The sequence below is a fragment of the Pteropus medius genome, unplaced genomic scaffold, assembly GCF_902729225.1.
Source record: "Pteropus medius unplaced genomic scaffold, Ma_sr-lr_union100, whole genome shotgun sequence".
Classification (NCBI taxonomy): Eukaryota; Metazoa; Chordata; class Mammalia; order Chiroptera; family Pteropodidae; genus Pteropus; species Pteropus medius.
The window spans coordinates 14,046,859-14,071,252 of NW_024349796.1; the positions used below are offsets into that span (position 1 = coordinate 14,046,859).

Below are 24,394 nucleotides of genomic sequence, written 5' to 3' on the forward strand. Positions count from 1 at the left end.
TCCTAATTGTGACCCGTCTTAACCCAGGTGGACCATTGTCATTCCCCCTGCTTCCTTTGCATGTCCCTCAGCTCAGAGGTGTCACAGTAACTATTCACTCCTCTCCTTATTTCTGTCTCTCCTTCAATCCATATCAAAGAGTCACTTTCTTGGGTAAGAATTTTTAGTGCTTTTACTTGTCTTATCCTATAGAATACCACCCAAGGCGCCTAGCGTATTCTAACAAGTTAACCAAAGCCTTATTTTTTAACTATTCCCCTGCACACACCTCTGGTTTCCACTACCCATTGGCAGCGAGGTGTGGGCAAAGCATGATCCTGGGAATCGAAGTGAGATCTGGGTATAATTTCTGGCTCCGTCGCTAACGTTTGATAATCTAGGCAAGTTCCTCTACTCCTCTGAGTCTCGGTGTATTCATCTCCAGAATAAAGATAATAGTATTTGCCTCTCAATATTGTGATAGAATATAAATGAAAAAAGTATCTGAAAATACACTACCCAGTTCCGGGACACAGTAGGTTTTCAACAGGAGTTATTTACCCCGCCTCTCCATATTGTTCCCTGCCCTTTCCCACCTTAAATCTTTGCCTGAGGTGTCTGCTTATTTACATCCTTCTATTCTTGCTGGAAGATCTAAGTCACTCCAGCTCCCAGGAATTCCTCTTTGCTTTGAATGCTTAATACATTACATGGTTTCCTGCTTGACGGTTTACCATTTGGTGGTGAGATCTGTGAGATCTTTCTTGATATACTGTCTTATTTTTCTCCTGGATACAGCGTTCCATGCATGCTTGCTTTGTTTCCCCAAATAGACCATGAGCTCACCGGAGAGAGATCCATTCCCTCAGGAATCTCAGAGCCTCACACAAGGGCAAAACATAGAAAGTGCCCAATTGTGTCTTTACTCAATTGAGATTTTATCATCTTTCCTAGACCCCGAGTCCTTATCCATCAAAGAGAATCCTTATCATTCATTTGTTTACCACAAAAGGGTATTGAATGTCTGCTATGTACCTAACACTGATCTAGTTACTCTAGAAATAGCTGTAAACAAGAGAAACAAACTGTTTACTGTCAAGGGTCATCTTATGTTTTAGTGGAAAAATAAACAATTCAAAGATAAACAAATAAGGAGTCATGAACGCTCTGAGGGAAATTAAATAGGGTGACAGTGCAGACAGTGACAGAAAAGCAGGGCTGTGCCCCAGGTCTTGGAATCCTGGGACTTTCTGGCCACGTGACGGATGATCTGCAGCTGGCGATTGGTCACCTCTGGTCACTCAATGCGCTGGCGTGTACAGAGCATAGAATTTGCAAGCGTATGAGAGGACTCAGCAGTTAAGCAGTCCGGCACTTCTCAAGTACTATTTTATTGCCATGTTTGTTCGAGAAAAATCTCACAGAGAAGTCCCTAACCTTGGACTATTTTCATAATTCCGCTGAAAAATTCGATCTGGTTTATGTTATTTACTTTCACAAATAAGGGAACGGAGGTACAGACGCGACACAGAGATGAACGGTGAGTCAGAAGTCAGGCGCCGGGGAGATGGGACTGGCGTGGTAGGCAGCTTTTGATACCTTATCGGCCCATTTGGTCCTGACTTTCTTCTGCTTGAAGAAACCATTGCCTTCAAAACCATTTCTTAATTCAAGGATATGATTTATTGCTCCACCTCAATTTTAGAAGATGCTATCACCCAGTGTAGTCACTTCATTTATTTTATAGACTTAGTGCCAAAGAGCTTTTTGCTGTTCCCTCCGACCACACCAATTACAGGATGAGTACGTACAGCCATTGAAATTGCACAATACCCTGCAGGCTTAGCTGTGAATTACCTCGTCTTCTCTTTCTGATCTCCCCTTAATCCTTTGTACCCCAGTGGTGGTGCTTGACACATGTTGTCTTGTATCATCACGATTTACACCCTTAAGTTCTCCATAAAAGAGTGCAAGCCGTCTATGAGCAGGAAATGTGTCTTAATCTTTGTGGTACCCACTGAAAACTGTGTCTTATATTATAGAAGGTGCTAAATATCAAACATTAAATAAGTGTCACAGATTCTGACACACAATCAAACCAGAGAGAAGGTATCAAAAACTTATTTTGAGCATTGAAAACATTGGCATATGTGAACAGCTTCCCCAAGTGTCAGTCTTGCCAATGAAAGCATTCATTGGAATGTATAAGATCTGGTATGTCACCAAAAGCAATTAATCCGATTTCATCATCTTGGCACCTCTTTAGTGAGTGGCTGTTAGGTTATTCAGACGGGATATTAGGTGCTTTGAGTGGGATTCAGAAGAAGCTTAGAACACAGCCCATACCTTTAGCAAATTAGCAGTTTTGACTGAGAAACAAGAGCCCCAAAATCTAAAGTCATACATAATTAAATTCCAAAGCGTGTAGTGAAGATAAGTAAGGCAGAACCAAGGGACAGTCACCGCGAGGGCGATGGCCGTGGGGCGTGGAGAAGGTCTCAGGCCCTGGACCGCCGTGAAACCACTGCATCACGGTGCCCAGCCACATACACAGCCCTCCGAGGGGATTCGAGGCCAGTCTACACAGCGTCACAGCACACGCACCCGTCAGAAGAATGAGGAGTGGTACTGACTTTCATTTTTCCTATCGGAAAAGAGGCTTGCTTGACCACAGGTTTCAAAAATTCCAGTGTCAGACATTGTCCCTAAAGGAGAAGCATTCAGAAAGGTGTGAGAATGCGAAATTGTCCTCGAACAGAGGGAAGGGAGCCAGAGAGTTCCCACACATTACTCACTAGTCCGGCGGATCCCGCAATCTGCGAGGCTGGCTTGTGCCCTGTCACCGAGGGGACTCCAGTTTGCTCTTACATGGACATTGGTTCAGTAAATTAGGACTAGGAAGGGGCAGGTGTTCTGACACAGAGAGGTACGTGCCTTATGAGGAGAGATTACAAAAGGAAAATTTTAGGGAACCGGGGATGTCAGGTGATGAGATGCGACACGTATCATCAGTAATTTAACGAAGCATCAGGAGTTCTAGACACAAATAAGCTCCCTCTCTGGTGCAGAGTCCTTGTAACCGGAACCGGAAGCAGAGAAGGTGTTGTCTCATGGGTCCTTAGCCTGAAGCAGAAAGTTATGCAGCCATAAAAAAAGAGATAACGCTGGTGAACAAAACAGCTGACCGTACCTCTTCCCCGAGCTTCTCCAAGACAAGATGTTTGGGCACAAAGTTGCTTGGTACCTCCAGGGAAAAAAAATCATGAGAGACAACAGTGTCACCTGAAAAAAATGGTAGCGTGTGAACACACATGGACTGCGTTCAATGCTAGAATCATGGGTCCCAACTGACCTAATCGACAATTCTGCTGTAGTGTTGGTTGATACAGCGCCGAAGTTCTGGCTGGGAGCTAGGAGGCTGGCACTTTCCAAATTCAGCATGATGTCAGCATCCTCGTTCCCACCGCACACCAATCCTGATCTGTGGGGTCGCCTTCCTTCCTATGTCATAAGGCCCTTGACGCGTGGGCGCTACATCTCTTTCATCGTCTCTCAATCCGTTTCTCTCCAAACCCAGCACGGCATTTAGGATACGGTAGACAACGGAGATTTAAACAGCAGAAAAAGCTTAAGTAAGTTTGATCTCACTCGTAGTTAAGGAGAAGCATCATTATTAACACGGCCAGGCCATCAGGCATTCACGACGAGGGTCTGAATAAACACACAAATCAGGAACCATTTCTTGAGCACCTGTTTTGAGCCCGGCACTGTGCATCTTTCCCTTGCCGTGTCCCATCTAACCCTCAACTAAAAATAGAACTGACTAAATAAATATTTAATACTAGGCAATTTTCGTGCTTAACGAACTCCTCTTTTGAGGAAAACTGCTCGGAAGATTATGGCAGAACCATCCATTGTTCTTACTCTAGTTCGGTTTAGTCGAATCACTTTCCGGACACTTAAGAAGCATCCATAAAGGGAGCAGGCTTGCAGTGAGAGTGGCTAGGAGAGTTCGTGTGGGTGCGCTGGGAAGCCTGGGAGGGATGCCCTCCCTGCGCGGTGCCTTGGGGAGTGGAGCAGGCGGACGGTCGCAGTGGCAGGACACTGGACGTCCAGGGGTGGCGGGGCAAGGGCTGTTGACAGGTGGGGAAGAGCCGAGAGGTGCAGGAAGCAGCTGGGAGGCCCGCAAGGATAAACTTCACTTTGAACTTTTGCCCGGGGCCCCATAGATTCCTTTCCCTGCTTCTCAGCATCCTGTATCTCAGACCTTCGTGTGTCTTCTTTCCTCTTCCAAGCTCAAAACAAAACCCAACATGAAACAATTATCATGTCGTTTTGGGAGGTGGGGAAGTGGCAGGTCGAGGGAGGGGTGTTCTAATGACTCAGGCGCAGGCGTCACAGGCAGACTCCTGGAGAGCGCACACCCAGGCAGGCCTAAGGCCGCATGTCCTGCAGAAGCTGGGCACAGAGAAGGGCATTCTGGTTCATGCGACCTGAGCACGTTTTCGAGGCAACTGTCATGAAGGAGCCGCGACAAGGGCCCCTGCGCCTTGTCTCTAAAGCGTTTTTGCTGGCACCTTCTCCCTTTTAAGCGCATTCCTGGGGCTTTATAGCAGAGAAAGCACAGGGCTTCCGGTGCTGGTGGGGTTAATTCACGCCCGAGGACTGGGAGGAGAACAGTCCTCCTCACGGTTTACACGTGCCCCCTCCAGAGCTCTAGAAAGGAAGCCGTGAAGTCACAGGTACCAGCCTGTAATCCCGTCACCGTGACTACAGCCGCTGATGCTGATCGTAATAATCCAGGTGCGGCTCGCCGCGCTCTTCTCGTCCAGCATCCCTTCTTCTATTTAGTCATGTGGGTTATCGTGGCCTCCACTCGCCTGCCCGTCTGTAAACTCATCGTCCTGTCCCATTCACATTCACCGCCCTTCATACCACCTAGTGGAAGGCCTTGCACTCCGACTCTTGGAAATTGGTGACATACAAAAAAATATAATAATAGTAACCATAAACGAAAGAACATGTGCTTCAGATAAATGAAAAAGAGTTCACATCCTAATTCTACAACGAAATTGCAGGTCACCAGCGACAAGCTGCTTAACCTCCGTGTACAGTGAGGATTGTGTTGGGCTCTGTGTTAAACAACTAAACAGGGTTTTATTGTGCTCATGTGACAAACGCCACCTTAAAGTATGGCTTCTGTCCTCACGTTGCCCCGCCATCGGAAGATGGCTTCTCCACTTCTAAATTCAAGGAAGAAAGGGAAGGGATAAATGAAAAAGGCTGAGACTAGACAGAAATGCCATCTGCTAACCAGCTTTCCCCGAAGCCCTGCCCAGGGTCTCCTGGTATAGAGTTCCGGCCATCGTAAAACTGGCCGGAACTCTGTACCAGGGCCATGCTCACCCCGTGTGGACGGCTGGGAAATGCTGCCATCGCAGGGGGTACATCGCCACCACAGAAACAGATGCCAGCAGGCCACTGGTGCCCTTTGCCACGCTCTTTCCCCATTCGTAAAATTGAAACAATAATATCTACCCTATAATGATTTGGGAAGTTTAAATGGGATAGTGCATTCGTGTGATGCCTGGCTTATCACGAGCACTCAGTAACATTTGTTTCCTCTAATTCCTCGTACATAGTCATAGATACTCAATAAACATTAGTTAAAAGAATGAATTTTTATAGCATCTTACGCTTTTCAGAGAGTTTCACGTGCGTTTTTTCATTCGGTGATATATTATCAGCCTTGGCCTAGCATATCTTTATTGATCCATTAAAGCAGAGATTTTTGACTCAGCAAACTTGGAAAGAGGTCTCAGACTATTCATTTTTTAACAGGTAATGCAGGTAATTCTGATGCATCCGACTCACTTACAGCTGTCTAGACAACAGGGCCTTAAGAGAAGTATCTGAGCAGTACAAAGAACAGTTACTATGTTTTCGATGACTCGTGTTTTTTTGTTTTGTTGTTTTGTTTGTTTTATTTTTGTTTTTGAGGATCCTATGACTTTATTAGTGGTAACAAGCAGACCTTAGCATAAGTGAGAAACAAATTCTGAACATAATTGGGAATCTCAAATTTAAATGAAACTAAAAATGATTTTTTGTTTAAGAAGCGTGACGATATTATTATAGAAACCAGTACCTTGCAGTAATAGTTAAGATGATGTGCAAAAGGATTCATATAAATGTTGACAAGTCAAATTTTGTATGAAATTCAAGTCTTTTAGCTGATTAGGCACTTTACAGTTGGCAAAGGTACGCTTTAGTCAATCCTCACCTAGCAAATTTGACTTCCAGTTTCTAAGAAAAAAAATCCTCTTAAAAAAAAAAATCTCATAAAGTAACTCCCAAGGCTTTTTGCACATCAAATAGCTCTTACAGAACCAAATTTTGATGAGGTAAGTGTAAGGAATTTAGTAACATATGGATTAAATTTCCCTTAAAATAGACATCATTTTAAAATTGAGGCAGAAAAAAGTTCTTGGTAAAATATGAAAATATGTTTTGGTTTTCCTTGAACCCTAAACACAATTTGAAAAATAGTTCAAGATGTTCACCAAACCCCTGATACAGCTGGTTTCACCTATCTCTAGTTCCAAGATTTGAACTATTGGGAGTTCTGGTAATTACAAATATTACACAAGTATTAGCAGATATTGGAAAAATGTCAGAGAGAAATGAAGAAAGAGCAAAAATTTAGAAATAAATAGATTCAAAGTTAGAATTTCCATCTTCAAAAGTTTAGGGACGGCCAATCTGGTCCCTAATAGCTGATGAAATCATTTAAATTCCTTCTTATATTTCGGAAGAAAATATTTATCAACAAATATGGATGAATAAATATTTTAAGAAAACTTATGTTAATAATAAAATAAAAAGTTCCATTACAAGAGACAATTAGGTGGCAAGCTATACCCAAAGTACCCCTAAGGACAGGGCTACCTCAAAAACGCAATAAGATTATTCCTTATAGGCAACTGCTTCTACAAATTTTAATCATAACCAGTGGCTTAGTTGATGACACCTCATACTAACAAAATTAAATCATGATCCAATTTATTCTTAAAATTTTCCAAACTTGTCCTCAACAATCAGTCTTCCTTACTGGTGCTAGAACAACTTTTCTAGAATTCAGATACTTCTCGCCGTTTCGCTCAACTCCTTCGTGGATTCTCTACTACCTTCGGAAGTAAGCCCAAACTCTCAACATGGCACCAAGGTCTCCGCTGCGTACCTATTATCACATTTTTCACTATCTCGTGTTTTACTGGCCCCCTCATAACTTTACAGTCTATTCCCATGAACTATTTTCAGTTCCATTAATGTTTCTGTAGTGAGATATTCTGCTGAATATTTAACTTGGATGTTTCTGTTTTTTACTCTGCATGAAAGAGTGATCTTGAGAAGAGCTTAGAATCTTTAGGCACTGAACGTAGTGCTTTCAGTCCAGAGATCTATGTGTGTGTGTGTGTGTGTGTGTGCGCGCGTGTGTGTGTAAATATAGATATGCATGTACTCTGGAGAAGATGAGATGGCCATTAGGAAGTATGCAGCCATTCTGATTATCCAGAGGAAAAGGGATAAAAAGCACCTATCTATTTCCCAGATTGAAAAAGAAAAGCTGTCTGACCCCTGGTGGTGTGAGTTCTTAGAGAAGGAAAGAGATCAGACATTCTGCGTCTGCCAGGGAAGAAACGCTCAGCCCGTTCCTGCTCTCACGCTCTTGCAGGCGCCGTCATCTCGGGGAATGACTCTCTGTGGCACCCGAAGACCAAATGTTAAGGACTTTGTCCCTAGCCATCCTCACTGCGCCGAAGCCGATCTGAGGGACGGACCCTCCCGCCTCCAAGATTCATAGCAGCAGGTCTCTCTGGTCCATCATCATCACCATCTTTTGTGAATTGCGTAGGTCTAATTGTCAACAGTGTCACCAAGTGGCAGCAAGAAGCAAAGCAGCAACAGACAGACCAGACCCCAGGCTCTTCGTTCTCGGTTGTTAAAGTCAGAACGATCACCTCCTGTTGGACCACGTCAGCCTTTGGCGTTTTGGCAAACTCAGAAAAATGAGGAACTTCAAGGTGGAGACGGTGAATATTCGGCAAATCTGATGCGCGTGGACTTGAGCTAGTTTTCTTTGGAGTTAAAAGAATAAAGGTGAATCCCTCCCCTTTCTTTGGCCCAATTCTGTAGGGCAATTAATACCTGTCATCCTTCTCTGCTTTTCCATCAACTGGAGTGTTCCTCATTCGCCTTGTCTTATTGTCAGCCCAAGTGTCACCTTACTAAGAAGTCCTCCCTACCTCACCGAGACCGAAGCGTCCCTTGGCACCCCATGCCAACAGCAGCCTTAATCTTTCTTCGCATAGCGACCAGAACTAAGTTAAAATGTCCCTCTCGCTTGTGAGACTGTCTCGAACAAGGACTGCACGTTACTCGCAAATGCATTTCCACAACCCAGCATATACTTTCTACACACTGGCGAACAGTGAGAGAAGTAAGGTGTCTGGTTAGGACACAGAAACGTGTATGCCAAATTCCGGTCTTAAGGACCGTGACCCACAATAGCTCTAGTTTTGCTAATAGTCCTTAAATCGAGCGAATAAAATAGATTGAAATTTGACCAAGGTCATCAGGGAATTCTGTGTTTAGAGAAAGGCCAAGCTGATGAAGGAAGTCCCGAGATAGCTCATTCCCTAATGAAATCACCATGTCCCCAGGCGCCAAGAGGAAGTGAAGGACCCTTATCGCATCCCTGGGAAAATGGACAGGAAACTATTCCCAGAGGGCAGGTTTGACGAATGGCAGGTGGGTTGGTCAAAACCTCATCCCCTGCCAGTGCGGGGACCCTGGTTTCTTTTCTAGAGGGACATGGATGGTATGTGTTTGGCACCAATGACCCCTCAGAGTTGCTTCCCTTTCTGTCCCTTTTCAAATGGAAGACTTGATAGTCATGATCTTTTTTTTTTTTTTCCCCCAGGCAGGGTCTAATCAGGAAAACAGAATCCATATTTCAGCAGAGCTGATATAATGCAGGGGGTTGGTTAAATAGGAGTTGGGGAACGAAAAAGCAAAAGGAGATCGTGGCGGTGGCGTTCAGAGAGCAGTGAGAAGCAGGGCCTGGGAGAGCAGGAGGCTAGAAGCTCAGAGAAGAGCCCTGTGGGGCTGAACTCAGACCTGAGGAGGACTCGCGTAGACCCTTCAGGATGCAGGGGAAAGCGAACACCAAGCTGGGCTGCCGACGCCTGAAGAGGGAGCACCTCTCGTGAGGGAGGGTCCCTGTGAACTGAGGTGGGCGGCGGGGCGCTACCTTGGGATTGTTGAGGGGACTCGGGGAGACTGGTGCTGGGAGGATTGAAAGACGCTGGAGACCTCAACCAACCATGCTGCCTGGGGACAAAGGGCCAGCGCTGGGGGACACTGCTAGGTGAGACGCATCCGCTCTTTCTTCCTATTCCCGTCTCCAGTCGCTCTCTGGTATCCCTTATTGGCAGGAGCCAGATGACGAAGGACAGATGTAACGTGCAGAGTTCAAGCCCCAGCATCACAGAGCAGGGCACAGAGCGCTGGGTCGGAGCGAGAGGCGAGAGCTTAATAAGCAGCACGTTCCGACCCTCTGTTCATTCACCGACACATACTCTTCCGTGTGTACTCGAGCTTTCAAAAAGGAAGAACATCTTTATACTTGTTCCCTAATGAGGTTCAACCGTCCTTCACACGAGCGAACACTGCCGACCTCTCACCGAACGGAGGGGACACAAAGTCCCAACAGTCAGCATCCCTAAGCAACAAACATCCATCTCCGAGTGGTGTGAGCGATTTTTATAATCCAGGTACAGCCACTCCAGAATATTCTGTAACCTAAACACTGACTTCTTTGGACACTGTCATTTTCCATTGACTTTGGCTATCGGGCACAAAGGACCAAAAGGTACCCTAAGAACCTCCTAGAGCCCAGACATAATCCTTCCTGTCCCCACCAAACAGCAGCCATCCACTTCCCCAGGTCAATCACCCAGGACCAGTCAACCGAGCAACTAGGAAGCTGTTTTTTTTTTTTTTTTCTCTGCGTGTCGTTTCAATAACATAAGAAAAACAAAATGGTCAGTGACATCGTCGAATTCCTGAGGTGGTGAGAGCATCAGCCAGACTCGTTCAGCGGGTTCTGGAGACGGGTTCTTGGGCTACTCCTTGGAGTTTACCAAGGAAAAACGTCAGGGTTCATCTAGAGAGACAAGGAAGAGAGAGAGTGGAAGAGAAAATCGTACTGTGAGGTGACAGCGGTGTAATGGCATCGCACGTGGTCGCCAGGTAGCACACCGCAGACCACAGCCACGTGCTCCAAGTATCGGAAACTAGAAGCACCATTTTGGGCTCGACGGGAGTCTCCGTGCCTTGGTCATAACTGGACAGAGTCTGGAGCATAAGAGAAGCACAGCTCAGTGTGTTCAGCAACCCCCGGGTCGTACTTCATAGAACAGCAAGGAGAACCGGCCTGGAATCGTCTGGGAAGAAGGCGCTCCCCACGTTCCCCACTTCAGCCTTGACCTTTGGATCCTCCCCGCCCTGCGCTATGACTTCCCTTGGAATCTCCATGCCCAGGTTTGCCCTCCCTGGCGTTTATCTTCCTTGGGAAACCTCTTCCAGTCCCAACCACAGAACCTGACGACAATATATTAGGCGTGTAAACACACCTATCTACAACCCAACCTCTGGGCTCCGTCAGCTGACAAATGGATCCAGGATGACTGGCAAAGGAGCCACAGCAGTGTTATATTCATGGATAAACAGGTGTTTATAAGAGTCAAAAGCAAAGTCGTTCTTGAAGACAACGGGGTGAATAATTTAGTCCTTAGAAACTCAGGCAGTGATTTTGGAATATAAGCAACGGCATATATTTTTCTTTTCTCGCGAGTTATTTTTATGTCTTTCATACTTTCGAGCGTTCTTCCAAAAGTCAAGCAAAACAGGGGACATTGTTTATTTGCAACTTCAAAGAAGTAAAGAGGGTGAGAGCTTACATAGGTCTTTTCCAAGCTTAAACTGTATTCTATTCGAGAAAAAAAGACAAATTAGAAGCCTCAGGGTCCTATGTGTTTTTTTCTTCCTCACTTAGCTTTTCTGTCTCAGTTCTTCAGAAATCTGTTGTTTCTGATCTTTTATGAGCATGGATACATGTTCAAGTCAAACGCACATAACCGCAGCAGAGGAAAAATAGAATATCCGAAGTAAGCTTCAGTTTTAGATCATTTAATGCTACATTCTGAATGCTACTTTGTTTAAGTAATGCTTTTGCTTTGATCCTAGGTGTTAAAATAGGAAAGTTCTGTGTGAAATTAGCTCCTGGTGTGAAATTCAACTTGAAGTTCAAAGACAGATACTAGTAAAACGCAGACCTTGTTTTATTCATTAATTTCTATAAGCAAGCACAACTATTTAGCTAAACAACCCGAGACCCGGCTTGACTGTCGAATGTATAAACAGAAGGCCGATTGTCCTTTCCTGAAACTTGGCGACATTTACGGGAAATTCAGGAAGCGCACTGTCAGAAGCCGCAGGTAGAGACGCACGGGTTAAGGTTAGGTCAGTCGTGAAATCAAGAAAATCTAAGGCGGACGACCTTGGGGGAGGAAGAAAAATGGGAGGGAAGTGAGTGAGACTCAGACCCTTGTCCTGACTGGTTGACAATAGTCCTGCGCTTTCTAGAAGCCGTATCCTCTTGTACCAACGAGGTGGCTTTGGGAGAGGGGAGGGAGAAAGGGACTGAGCCGAGGAGACAGGCCAGAAGTCAAGCATGTCTGTGACACGTGCTGTCATGAAATCCTGCCCACCTCTCTCGCGCATGCTTGACCTTGACTCTGGGCTCTGACGCTTAGGGCTCCAAACAAAAGCAAAAGCAAAAACGATAAGAAGGAATCTGAAGAAAAGTACGGTAACGTACCCCCACGTGTGTACATGTGATTTGTCAGAGGCTGCGACTTAAGCCTCCTCACCTTTCTGAATCTCTGTCCCGTTTGGCAAGTCGGCAGAGCTCCCCAGAACGCAGTAGCTGGCCAGCGAGGCCATGCTCTCTGTACCGCCCCCTCCAAACGCACGTTTTTCCAGGAATACGCAGCCATCCTCCACCCAGTAAGGGACCAGAATGTGACCACGTGGTTGTTCCTAGGAGAAGATGCTTCTGGAAGGGAAGCGAATGCCAGTATCTAGTATTTCATCCCTGCTCCGTGCTTGTGGGCCAAGGGCCCCGAGTTCCGAGGCCTTTTGTCTCTGGGAGGGATGACTGTTACCATGGTTTCTTCTTCTTCCCCAAGACAAAGGTACAGCTCTTTGAGAGAATGTTCCAGAATGCCCAGAGGAACCGGGTCAGCTCACCAAACAGACCTACTATTGTTTCATCCTGTAGAAAGCCTGCCTCGCCTTAGCAATTCCACATCTACACGAATAAAAAGAACAAAAGGTAGAGACCCAGGCCCTGTCTGTCAACCGTTCCTCCTCCCCACTCCCGTTTTCTGCATTTAATAAAGGCAGCAGCTAAAATTTAATAGCATTTGGAAAACCATGAAGCCATCTCCTGGAGTTACATGGCATGTTTCATATTATAGTGCTAAGATTAAGGAAGGAGGGAGGCTAGGATCTGCTTCTTGCTCCAAATATGGTCTCTCAACGTCAAGTTGATCTAGATGGTGACTGAAATATAGGATGAAGCCAAAGAGTGTAGGATGTGTGGGTGTGTGTGTGTGTGTGTGTGTGTGTGTGCGCGCGCACGCGCGCACACACGCGCGCACGTCCAGGAGAAAGAGCCACAAAGCAAAAAACTCAGTAAATATGATTTTTGTCGTCACGGCAAAATTATTGGTTTCACTGACATTATACTTGCAGTACGCATAGGAACCTCCCTAAATACTAGAGAATTCTTCCCAGTAGCAGAGCTTATGGCAAAGCTCCTTGGCTTTTTTCAAACGAGGTGTTTTCAAGCTGACATGTTGTTCGCTGGGTTTGTTGGTGCTCACGAGTCTGTTCCCAAATACACCAACCTTATTAACGAGCACTGGATTCGGGATATTTCCTATGGGAAATACAAAATTTTTTTGTTTTCAATAAAACATATGGGCCAAATTAGAAAGTAAATAAATGAATTCTTCTCAAGAATCCACAATAACACTTGCTGAGCAGTGGGTCAGGCCACATTTAATCTAAAATCTTTCTGCTGCGTGTAAATGATTATGTCATAGCATTTGTCTTTAATTACTCATCTCTTTCCAAAGGTTTGACTCATAATGTGTTTCTCGGTTAACCACAAACACTTGTACTACAAGATTTGTCATATAGATTCGCTCACCCCCGCTCCTACCCCTCTGTTTTCTGCTCTCTGCAACAGCATCGTGAAGTCATAGCTCCTAAAAAAGAAGTTTTGAGACATCGTCTAACAACCGCCCCCGCTTTGATATGTCAAAGATTTCCACGCTAAGAAAAATAGCGCCGTCTTTTCTTGACTCACGAAGACCGTTATAAGCAGGCTTCACGGAATGGACCTAACAGCACTGTATCATCATGGTTTTGTACTTATATGGCATTGTTCCTCTGAGAATTTCCAAGACTTCGAGAACATATGAAAAGAATAAAAACAATGGGTTGTAGCTTGTAAAAGACTACAAGTCAATTAAGCGACCACAGACATATTTTTGCCTTCAGCACCTCGTTTCCCACCTCACCTTCCCCTGTGAGGAACGGAACGAATTCTAATTTAATTCCGAAGGAATTAAATCAGCCATCTCTTCAGCTCACTTAGCACATATTATTAATCCCCCCAGTTTTAGCGGAGGTGTCGGCTTCCAGTGGTGACTGTTGCCACCTCGCTGGTCTAATCCTGTGTGAAGTTTGGGATTATAGAATTTGAGGAAAACGTAGGAAGTGATCCAGTCCTAAAGGTATGTCCATCAGGTTGGGGGATTTGGGGTAGGTAAACTGGGAAACACCTCAATGATGGAATCTGGGGATTTTTAAGGGCTTCTTGACTCCCAGATCTCAATCCTACTGACCTAAAATCCTTACTTTGTGAGTTCAGTTTGTTTGTTTTTCTTTTCTTTTCTTTTATTTCTTTTTTTTTTGAAGGGGGGAAGGATACTTAAGATGAAAAGGCCTTTGTTAAAGACAGAAATAGGCACATGAATTTTTCTTTGTGTTAAAGTGAAAATTCCCTAGTTAAAATGCAATGCTAGCAGGGATTGGCGACATGTTCATTATGTCCCCAGGAAGAAGGAAAAGGTATGACCGGGACCCTGATTATAAAAATCCTTTTTCAGTTACCTGCTATAACCCCAGCCGTGCTTGTTACTATAGTGTGTCATCCTCTGCTCCTCTGTGGGGTTCTTGAGGCCCCCGTCTTAGCTGGAGAATTCCTTTTGCCTGTTAGATTCAAAGCGAATTCAGTAGCTTCTTTGGCCCCTTTCCGTTAGCCTGGGTCCACGAAGCTTAGATTCTCAAGGTCTAACCACTTTGACAGTGAGAGGAAGCAAAAGTAAGATGAGCCTTTAAAAAGGAGACAAGGGAGAGAGTCCCTCCTCCCGTAAGCCTTCCACTCCAAGTCTGCTTCCCTCCGGGTACCACGCTGGCTCCCTCATGTGATCACAAGAGTTTTGCGGGGAAGAAGAAAAATAGAGAATCAGCACAGGGAACTAAGGCCCAAAGGAGAAAACGCTAAGACGTCCCCAGCCAAGAAAGCGTGGCCAACGACAGCACGAGTTTTTCATGTTCCGGCACCTTCTCTGGACGTGCTGCCCATCGCCCAGCATGGCCTTGACCTACATCGCTGCCCCCTTTCTCTATTCCCGGATGGAACGTGGGGTGCTGACAATGGATTTCATCTGAGTGACAATTTCGCTGGACTCGCTGTGACAAATGGATCTGGGGCTCGCAAACAAAGAGAATATTCTGTTGTCGGTGACCCAAATATCCATCCCCTGGGGAGGAGGAAAATTGCTTTTTAATCTAGAGACTGTGCTTTCAAGACCAGCATCTCTGTCCTGTTCTTCCAGTCTGTGTTTATCTGTAGATAGGTGGTTGCTTATGCACGACGTTTGTCCCCATACGCCTGGCCTCACTTCACCTACAAGCCAGTGCTGTCCACCTCTTTGATCAACTGAGGAAACCTACCTCTTCTTGTTGGCTTCTTTCTTCTTTGTGCCCCAGTCCCCAACATTAGGGCTGGTGATACCTCCACTTTCTCCTTCGTGGACATCTCTCCCATCCGGCCCTTCTGGTGACACTTTTTTTTGCCTGTCTGGGAAAGTTTCCCTTAAGCCTATCTCTCCACTGTCAAGACGTCTTAGCTGATCTACCACTGGAGAAAGATTTTCTTTCCAGCTGATGGCAGACTTTCAGTCTAGACCTGGTCCCGTCCCCCCCCGTTCTGATCCTGAGCTCCCTCTTCTCTGTATGCCTGCCATTATCTTCACCCCTTCGACTCCATGCTGGAAAAATTGTCATTCTCTCCTCATAAGCACTTCCGGATTTTTTTTTTCCTCTTACCTGCTAGAGTCATCATTCCGACTGTAACTGACATCTCGAAAATCTTCTTTTATATTTGATAAGGAAATCAATTATGGTATGATACACAAACCCTCTTAAATGGAACCAGCCTTAGCTGAGGGCACGATTTCTATGGAAATGAGCCACATTAAATCAAAACGCAATCAAAATGCACCCGCGTGGGTTCCTGGCGCTACTGTCGTCATTTGTCAACAGCAAAAGTATTCTTCGTTGTTTCCTTCTTCTTTCCAGCATCCCAAATCTGAGTACCTGGGATCGTCTGGAATCGCGAAACCGCTTCTATGTCGTCCAGTTTTTATTCATCATTTTTCTCTGTCCTTATTTGACATTTATTTATTTTTTTTCTTGCTACCGATAAATTTATTTATTTAGACCGTGCGCGTTTTTATATATTACCTTAAATCCTTTTCGGAACAAGGTAGAAGTTATTTGGTGAACTTGTTAGTAAAAACATTTTTTGCTCCTCTCTTTATTTATTTTTTTCTCCCTTTCTACGGGTCAGAATTTTCTTAATCCACCTTGATTTCTTCCTCCGGCCATCACTGTAACCTGTAATTGGAGTAAATAAATCTACATACTTGGTCCCGATTCCACACTAAGCAACTGTAACCACAGAGAGTCTTTTACCTATACTTAAATGAGGACGGTCTTTATAAGGAAGACAATGTGATACATAGATAACACTATGAATTGGAAGAGTCCTAGCATAATTCCTGAGTCATACTGTGTTCTCAGTAAATACTCTTTAATCCACGAATTGTAAAATATGATTGTCACTATCGCGCCTCAAGTTTGTCAAGCATGTAGCAGTGACAGTGTATGCACGGCAAGTAGGATTTCCGAGAAACCTCCTTTCTAGCTTCAACATTTCTCGTGGCCCCAAGTGTGCCATCGTTGATCAAATAGGTATCAAATAGGTATATAGAAAAATTTTAGATGGGGACAGATGATGACTTAATTAAAATCCTTTTCTTCTTGAATAGATGAAACGTCCCCAATTTTGCCTCTATTTTGCCTTTTTATTATGTATTTCCCCCAAGGACGTGACTCGGTTTTCTCTGGAACGTTCAGTCAGCCCTCATTGCTGAAGCTAACGTGCCAATCATTTTTCCCCAACCAACTCTGATAGTGCTTCGTGGGAGTGGGAGGAAAGGGTTCTCGTCAAAGAGAAGTTCAGTGTCCAGTTTTCTCCTTTTCAGTCAGCCACGATAGCACGTAATAAGAACTTGAGCTTCAAAGGTTTCAACGGCCACAGGAAACCGTAGCATCTGTGGCATTCAAGTGAGCTAACTATCTCCCCCCAAAGGCATTCCAGTGATCCCTCCTTCATCCTCACTCCCTCTGATTTATTACATTATCTTTTGACCTTTTTTTTCTCTCTTCATAAAAAGCATTAAGTTGCCATTTCTACAGCAGAAGCCAGCAGATAAATGTTCAAATTTACTCTAGGCCCTCACTTGGGAATGGACTTATGGATTTCTCGGGCACAAAATGCCACGAAAGCATGTGGGGTTTGATATCCTTCGGTTGTGTAAGGAGGAATAATAAAAGGACCGAGTCCTAAGAGAAAAATTAAACTTTCCATAGACAGAACATAGCTGCATTTTAAGTAACCACTTTAAAGACATGACTGCTGTTTTGGCAAAAGCTAGTAAGCCACACAAAATTAATTTCATGTTTCATTGACATTACTTTCAGGAATTTCATGTTGACATAACCTATAGAGTAGGGGTGAGATACAGCAGACAATATATTTAATGCTGCTACACCAACACGAAATATTTTAAATCTGAACAGAGACCCAGCTTTTTAAAATATCTTGTTCTGTGTTAAAAAAAAAAAAAAAAGAATGAAACTAATTTTCGCATCAGTTGTCTAAATGCTAATTGCTTCTGGTGCAAGGTTAAAATCAAATCATGAAATCTTCTCAGGGCTCCTTCGCTGAATATATGACACATTTCAACCTACATGTGATTTTGTCTCTTATGTAAATAACGACACTTTTATAGAATTGCTATGTTAAAAATATCAACTGATGTGTGATTAAGTGGTATGCCGAGCTAACAGAAAGGCACCTATGATCACACGCTTCTAAATACATTCAACGAAATAGTTGTTTTTCTACAAAACAAAATGTGTTCACTGATTCACCATGAGGGGAAGGGAAGTTGTTGGCCTTGGCCACCGACATGTGTCTGTGTGTCCCAAAAAAGCTGTCTGTCCCCACGGATCCACGATCTAAGTGCTGAAAAGACCATTGCATAACCAGGACTCTCTTTGGCTCTGAGGCAACGGGCATTGTTTTCATAATACACAGTTTCTGTTTCTACCTCTTGGCTTCCAAAGCTGTCCAAAGTCACATATTAGCAACTAGCAGGAGTCAGGCCAGCATGACCGCTATTGTAAAGGCTTCTCAGCTACTTTCCATTAACTAAAGGTATGCACCAGCACATCCGTTAAGAGTTATTTTCATCCCGTTGGCTTGTAATTGGTACCCTTTCAAGTATACCATGAAGCCGGGAATTCATTTAGTCTGGCAGAACGTCGAGGCCACTGGTAACACAGGAATCTCAGCTTTGGCTAGGTGCTTGAATTTCTTCGACTTTATAATTTCAAAATTGCACAGTGGCAACCGGTGCTTGGAGCCATGGGAAAATGTTTCCCTTAAGATTTAGTCTTACCATCTGTATTTGCCAATTATTGCCAAGATAACGCTGCATGATAAAGACACCCCAGACTCACTGACTTTAAACGATAACAGTTAGTTACTTCTCCGTCACACATCTGCTGGTCAGCTGGGGGTCAGCCGGGGGTCAGCTGGGGGTCAGCTGGTCTAAGCTGGCCTCCACTAAGCACACTTCAGTTTTCGGGTTGGATCTGGCTCTGCTCCCCATGTTTCTCATCGTCTGATCGATGGATAAGCCAGGACACGTTTATCTATCTCGTGGCAGTGACAGAGGCATAAGGAGGTGCAAGCGGAAACACTCATATCTCTTAAGGTTTGTTCTCGGAGCTGGCAACCGCCACTTCTTTATTCCATTGGCCAAATCAAGTCTATTGTCTGAACCTAAAATTAAAGACTGGGAAATACATTCTGCTGCTCGTGAGGAGAGCCACAAAATCATATGGCAAAGGGCAGGACACAGCGAGGGGTGAGGTATCGATGTCAACGATTCAGTCTACCACACTGCCAAACATCAAGAAAAGGCATACAAATGAGTCTGTGGCCATAAATCAAGGAATTCATGGTTGCAGCAATAAAGGAGGCTGTGTGCCATCTTTCACCTGACTCCTACCTTTGGCTTATAGTCCCTGAGGGCTTACCAGGCATTCTACAGCACAATTCTGATTCTTTGCTAGTTAATGCAAGGTTGCATGGAATGTCTAAGGTTGCCACCAGTGGGATTTCTAGCCCTAGGTTGACTAATTTATAAAAAAGGGGAATTTTGTAAAGATTTATAAATGTCTTTAAAGGGAAGACTCTGATGCCGTGCCAGCTCAGAAAATGTTGCCAGTAAGAAAACCGGCAGCTTCTGCTCCTTCTTTCTTAGAGCCCAGCTGCAGTTCAGGTAATCAGAGTACCCAGCTACTGGAGACATGGCACAGGAAGACCAAGTGGGGGTGGGGGTTATGGGCTGAGGGAGAGGTTACGTGGAGAATAGTTGAGGAACCCAGCCCACAGCAAGCGCCTGGGCTCAGACGCATCACCTGAGTTGAGTCATCTCAGCTGCTCCCGGCTGCTCAAACCATCCTTGCCCAGTCGCCATGTACATGAGTGAAAAGACCACCTCAGGTATTTCAGCCCCCAGCGGACATCACATGAGGGAGAGATGAGCCATTCCTGCCATGCCTTAGCTGGATTCCTGATCCACAGAACGGGGAGAAATAATAAGCTAGTTACTGTTTTAAGCCGCTAAGTGTCGGGGTAGTTTGTTAGGCAGCGATGGAAAATCGAAACAGTGACATTCGTGAGAATCTCTCCAAAAGGTAGGATTCTTAATTGGCTCATATCGTTTTGCCATTTGGGACAGTCTTTCTAGGGAAAGGCGCATTTTTATCACAGAGAATGTCAGTGACTCTTGTTATTGGGTGAGTTTGGAGAGGGAAGAGCTAGTTTATTCTTTTGTAACTGAGTGTTATTTAATGTTGAGATGTAAAACGTACAACTGGTTTACCTAAAGGCATTTCATATATTAATATATTAGCTGGTTTTCTGCCAGAAAATTAAACCAGGTCAGAGTATCACCACGTATTAGAGGGTCTAGGGGAGAATCCATTTCCTGGTCATTCGATTTGTGGCAGAATTCAGTTTCTTGTTAAGAGTCAAGATCCAGATGTCTTGCTGGCTGTAAACTAAGGGCTATCCCCAGCTTGTAGAGGCCATTCTGATTTCCTGGTTCCTTGCTCCTTTCCTGTGACAGTGGCAGGTCATACCCTCACACTTCACATCTGTCCTCCTACCGTCTCTTTTTCCGCCCCACTTCCTGCCAGCTGCATCTGCTCCTAAGAGCTTGTGTGGTTAGACTGTGTCTACTCGGACACTCCAGCTTAATCTTTCTATGTTAAGGGCAGCAAATTAGTGACCTTAATGCCGTCTGCAGTTTTAATTCTCCTTAGCTATGCGGCGTAACATAGTCACGGGTTCTGAGGGCAAGGACGTAGATGTATTTGGGGTCTGTTATTCTGTCTACCATAGCAAGGCGTCTGTCTTACTCAGTTGCAGGAAGCTCCTATCGCATTATGGTCTATGTAAATAGCACTCCAAAGAGTTGTGCAGGGTACAGCCCATGTAGCAATCTGTGGCAACTCTTAGAAGCATATTAGAGAGAGGAAGATGACGTGTCAGGGCTCCATTTCTATGTCGCTGGTCCTCTCGCTCTCAGCCTGGCCACCTTCCTCTTCCTCCCAGGCTTCCCTTTGCAACCCTTCTCTACAGTAACCCAAGAAGAAGGTTTTCCTCCTAGGCATAAATGAAGTCTTTCAAAGGATATGTTTATAATAGGAATAATTGTTTTAATTACAGAAAGAAGGAATTTAGGATAGATTGTCGGGCAAGAAAGGGCTCTGGACCCCGCGTGAAGGTAAGAGGTATCCTGGAAAAAGGAAGCTCATACTTTGTTTGGCCCTGTCATTAACAGGACCCTTGGTGATGCTCATATCAAGTTATATACACCGGGTCCCTCACACTGCCCCAAAGCAGGGCACTGTCTCACCCTGTGGGAGCCATGGAGGGACGCAGGTGTCACTATTTGTCCAGAGAACCAGAGTTTAGAGCCAAGAGGACTGGGCGGCAGGCCCTCCCCTGCCACAGCATCCCTGCGTGATCTAGGAAAAGCTCTTCCAAGTGCACAGCGAAGACAGAGTAGCTGATTTTCAATCTCGTCTGTAGGGTTATGATGAGAAGCAAAGGTGATAACGATCAGAAAAAAAAAAGTTTTAGGAAAAAGTAAGATCCAATGTCATTTTTTGTTAGTTATTATTAAGAATTCAATCCTTCTCCATAGACTTTTAGAGAACTAAAATCTTTTTGCATCCACGAGGTACACAGATAACAGCTGCTTCTTTCATTCTGTTTGAGTCAGCAGCTGAATGGTGTCTCCAGTGTGCCAAGTTTAAAAATAGACGTTAGTCTTCTACGTAACACTCAGTTCGAGAAAATTTAGGTTTGGCGATCGGTACCACCTGCATCTACCCATTTCTAGTTTAAGGGCCTTCTTAAGACTGTTTAGAAAAACTTTGGGCAGAGAATATTCTTGCAAAACAACATTTGATGAGTTGGAGTAAGTGAATTAGAAACATATGGATCAGATTTCCCTGCAAATGCATCAGGGTTGAAAAATTAAGGAGAAAAAAGCGCTTTGCTTTATCCAAATATGTAAAGCCGAGCTTGGGAAACTTGACCAACCCCCAAACCCCACCGCATGGTTGCACCACGTGTTGGCAGAGCCCTGGGCTTCCCCTCCATTCACTTTGTGTGTTGCTAACCAATCTCTCCCTTTCCAGTGTGAGAATTTACAATTATAACCTTTCTTTCTCCAGGATTCTCAAAAATGTAGACAGGAGAAACCTAACCCACCTATCACGAATATGATGTGTGTTGGAAAAAAAAAAAAAACATAGCACGTAACTGTGTTATAATACAAATTAATATAATTCAGTGAACGAAATACACAGCTTATAACAATCTGTACAGAACATCCTGTAACTAGTAACTGTAGTTTGGGGTATTAACAGAGTGATGGAACAGACTAACAGTGTCCCATTCAGCCGAGGTCTAGTAGCCACAGCTCCAGTAGCCTTGTTATTTATTTGAAAGTCCCAGAAGTGGTTCAATTCAATATGCCAGTGCCAGAATCTCTTCCAGATTTAACCTGACTCAAACCACTGTAAGCTACCTAGATCTCCCCTCTGTCGTTAGACAAGAATCAATAAGAATTTCCCTCATCGTTTATACCCGATAGGAGTGGGAATACAACCGGCCAGTTAAGAGGGTGAGATGCCAACGATTATGTGCGGGGGAAGGTTACATGATCTTATATTCCAGTTCCCTTTTCCTGTTCTCCCCACTCAAGTTCACGATTAACTCCTTTCACCTAAACTCTTCCTTGCTCTTGGCGTTGAGTCAATGGCCATTTTTAAAATGTATTCCTTTCAGTCATTTTCATGGGCTTTCCATCTACGGTAAGACTAACATCGTGAGACTGGCATGGTCAAGCTGAGATGCAGCACGAAAGGGAATCACCGTTTATCACTGGTCTGAAAGTCCTCGGCGAAACTACAACAAGAACTTAGGTCTTTCTGCCTCCACCTTTACTTACGTAAACTAGGAAACTCGTTTGTTTTATAATACAATGGGGTAATGAGTTATGCATCTGACCTTCTACCTGCTAAAGCTTTCTCTACCTCCTCTAGATCCCAGGGCCTCCTCTGAACTGCAGTCGTCCCTGTCTGAAGTCATTTAGCATTTATATTAACCTGTGAGGTGCCATTCACTTGGGTTCCTACCCATCCAAGCTGAATATTCCAATGACAAGAGGGGAATGCATCTGCCCACGCTACCCATCCAAGCTGAATATTCCAATGACAAGAACTATATATGCATCTAAAACCCCACCAACGATGCACATGGAGTGCATTCAAGATACTGCTTTTTAGTAGTAGTAGTAGTAGTAGTAGTATTAGTATTAGTACTTTTTCCTTTGGTTTTTGTCTTGTTAATAATAGATAGCCAGCTTGTCTGATAGATTTTTCACCAATTAGACTCAAATACTTCATAGAATAAAGTTAATAATCTGAATACGCTTTCCCAGATTCCACTACTTTTAACCACATATTATATATGTTAGTTCTAGAATACACACACTTGAGATATGCCCACATTCAGAAATTCCTTCACCTTTGACCTTTTACAGATTTTTTTCCTCCTTAGATTGTATCGATGTGGGGCGTGCCATAAGCAACATGACTCTATTTTCACAAAGGGCCCGATTTTCTTTTCTTTATTTTTCTCAAAGTAGGGTTTATTATTTTGGGTCAACTTGATAAATTGTCAGATTCAGTGTTAGACAGCTGGGTAATGTATGTTTTATTTTGTTTTAATGTGCTGCATTTATTATAGCCCTCTGTCCTGAACCAAGTGGCCTTTTTATTATTAAAAATCTAATGAAAATAAAGTCCACAAAGAACCATTGTTAAAGAATACACTTATCATTTCTTTTTTTCTGTTAGGTGGACTTACAAGAACCTGTTTTCATAGGTCTGAGCATGAATGACAAGCTGTTTGCTTTAGATTTATGTAGAATTTAGAATAAAAATGAATCGAATTTATTTTAAAACAAAATCTAAATTAAGTGGATTCATAAGCCATTGCAATAAAAACTTGATTGAAATCTGACCCTTGACAATTTCTCTACAAGGAGCATTTGCCATCTCTCTAGTAGATTTGTCTTACTAAAGCAAAATTTTAAATTAAGGTCAGGCAGGGGAAAAAATAACAGGGCTATTTTCAATACTTTTTGTCAGAAAATGCTTTATACCTACATCATATTTGTTCCAATTTATTTTAATGCATTTAAAAAAAAACAATCAATAATCACAACTGATCCATAGCCTTTTTCTAGTTAACAAATATGGCGATGTTAGATCTCACTCTTCTCTTTGGATCTGCATGTCAAGAATGATCATGTCAAACTTCGTCTCACTCCTACTCATCGACCTTTCTCACCTTCTTCTCTCTGGCCTTCACCCCAGTTTAACTCCATCGTTTCTTCGTCCCCTCTTCCTTCCACCTAGAACTGGGAAAAGCCAGTGATTCTCCACAGTAGTTCTGTGTCCACCTGCCTTTCTATGTTTTTCCTTGATCTGTGTTCCCCTCTAAATTCTACAGCCTCTTAAATTCTCTTCTCCCACAGAAAGCTTCCTCTCTACTTAAGATCTGCTCAGGTCGGTCCCGAGCAAAAGCAAACAGCTCTTCTGAAATCGGCTGTCCCCTCGAAAGACACACCCATCTTTTCCCGTCTCCTAAATATTTCCAACGGAATAACTAACTCGCTGCTCCCTTTCCTTACTCACGAGTGATGCCGTCACAGTGGGTCTTCCCTCTACCACTTGCCTGCAGCTGTTCACTCAGAAGGAACCAGCAGACCCCTCGTTTTTCTCGGTCCACATGCAGTTTCGCTCCTTTAGAGTTCTTAGAGCTGTTAGTGATCTCTTTTTAAAAATGGCTCCCACTTTGACTTCCGCGGGTGGGATGACGCTCTTCTAATTCTTTTATATATTTTTTCATGCCCTCACGCTCTCCTTTGCTAGCTGTGTGTCCTCTTCCACTCCCTAACTGGGTGTCTTCTCCTGAATTTTGTTCTTT

General features: G+C 44.0%; 1 protein-coding gene across 6 annotated transcripts in view; it reads left to right on the forward strand.

The window, feature by feature from the left end:
• The window catches only part of LYPLAL1 (lysophospholipase like 1), a 155,485-nt gene that overhangs the window by 82,107 nt on the left and 48,984 nt on the right, over positions 1–24,394 (forward strand). For 2 of the 6 annotated variants that reach the window (XM_039883398.1, XM_039883399.1), the window contains exon 8: positions 7,592–8,890. The exons of 1 other annotated variant lie outside the window; for it this stretch is intronic. In XM_039883398.1, the coding sequence (XP_039739332.1) occupies positions 7,592–7,637 (46 nt within the window). In that variant the 3' untranslated portion in view covers positions 7,638–8,890. Of the gene's footprint in view, positions 1–7,591; positions 8,891–24,394 lie in introns of those variants that run through there. 3 more of the 6 variants (XM_039883391.1, XM_039883392.1, XM_039883395.1) reach the window with 3 other exon arrangements.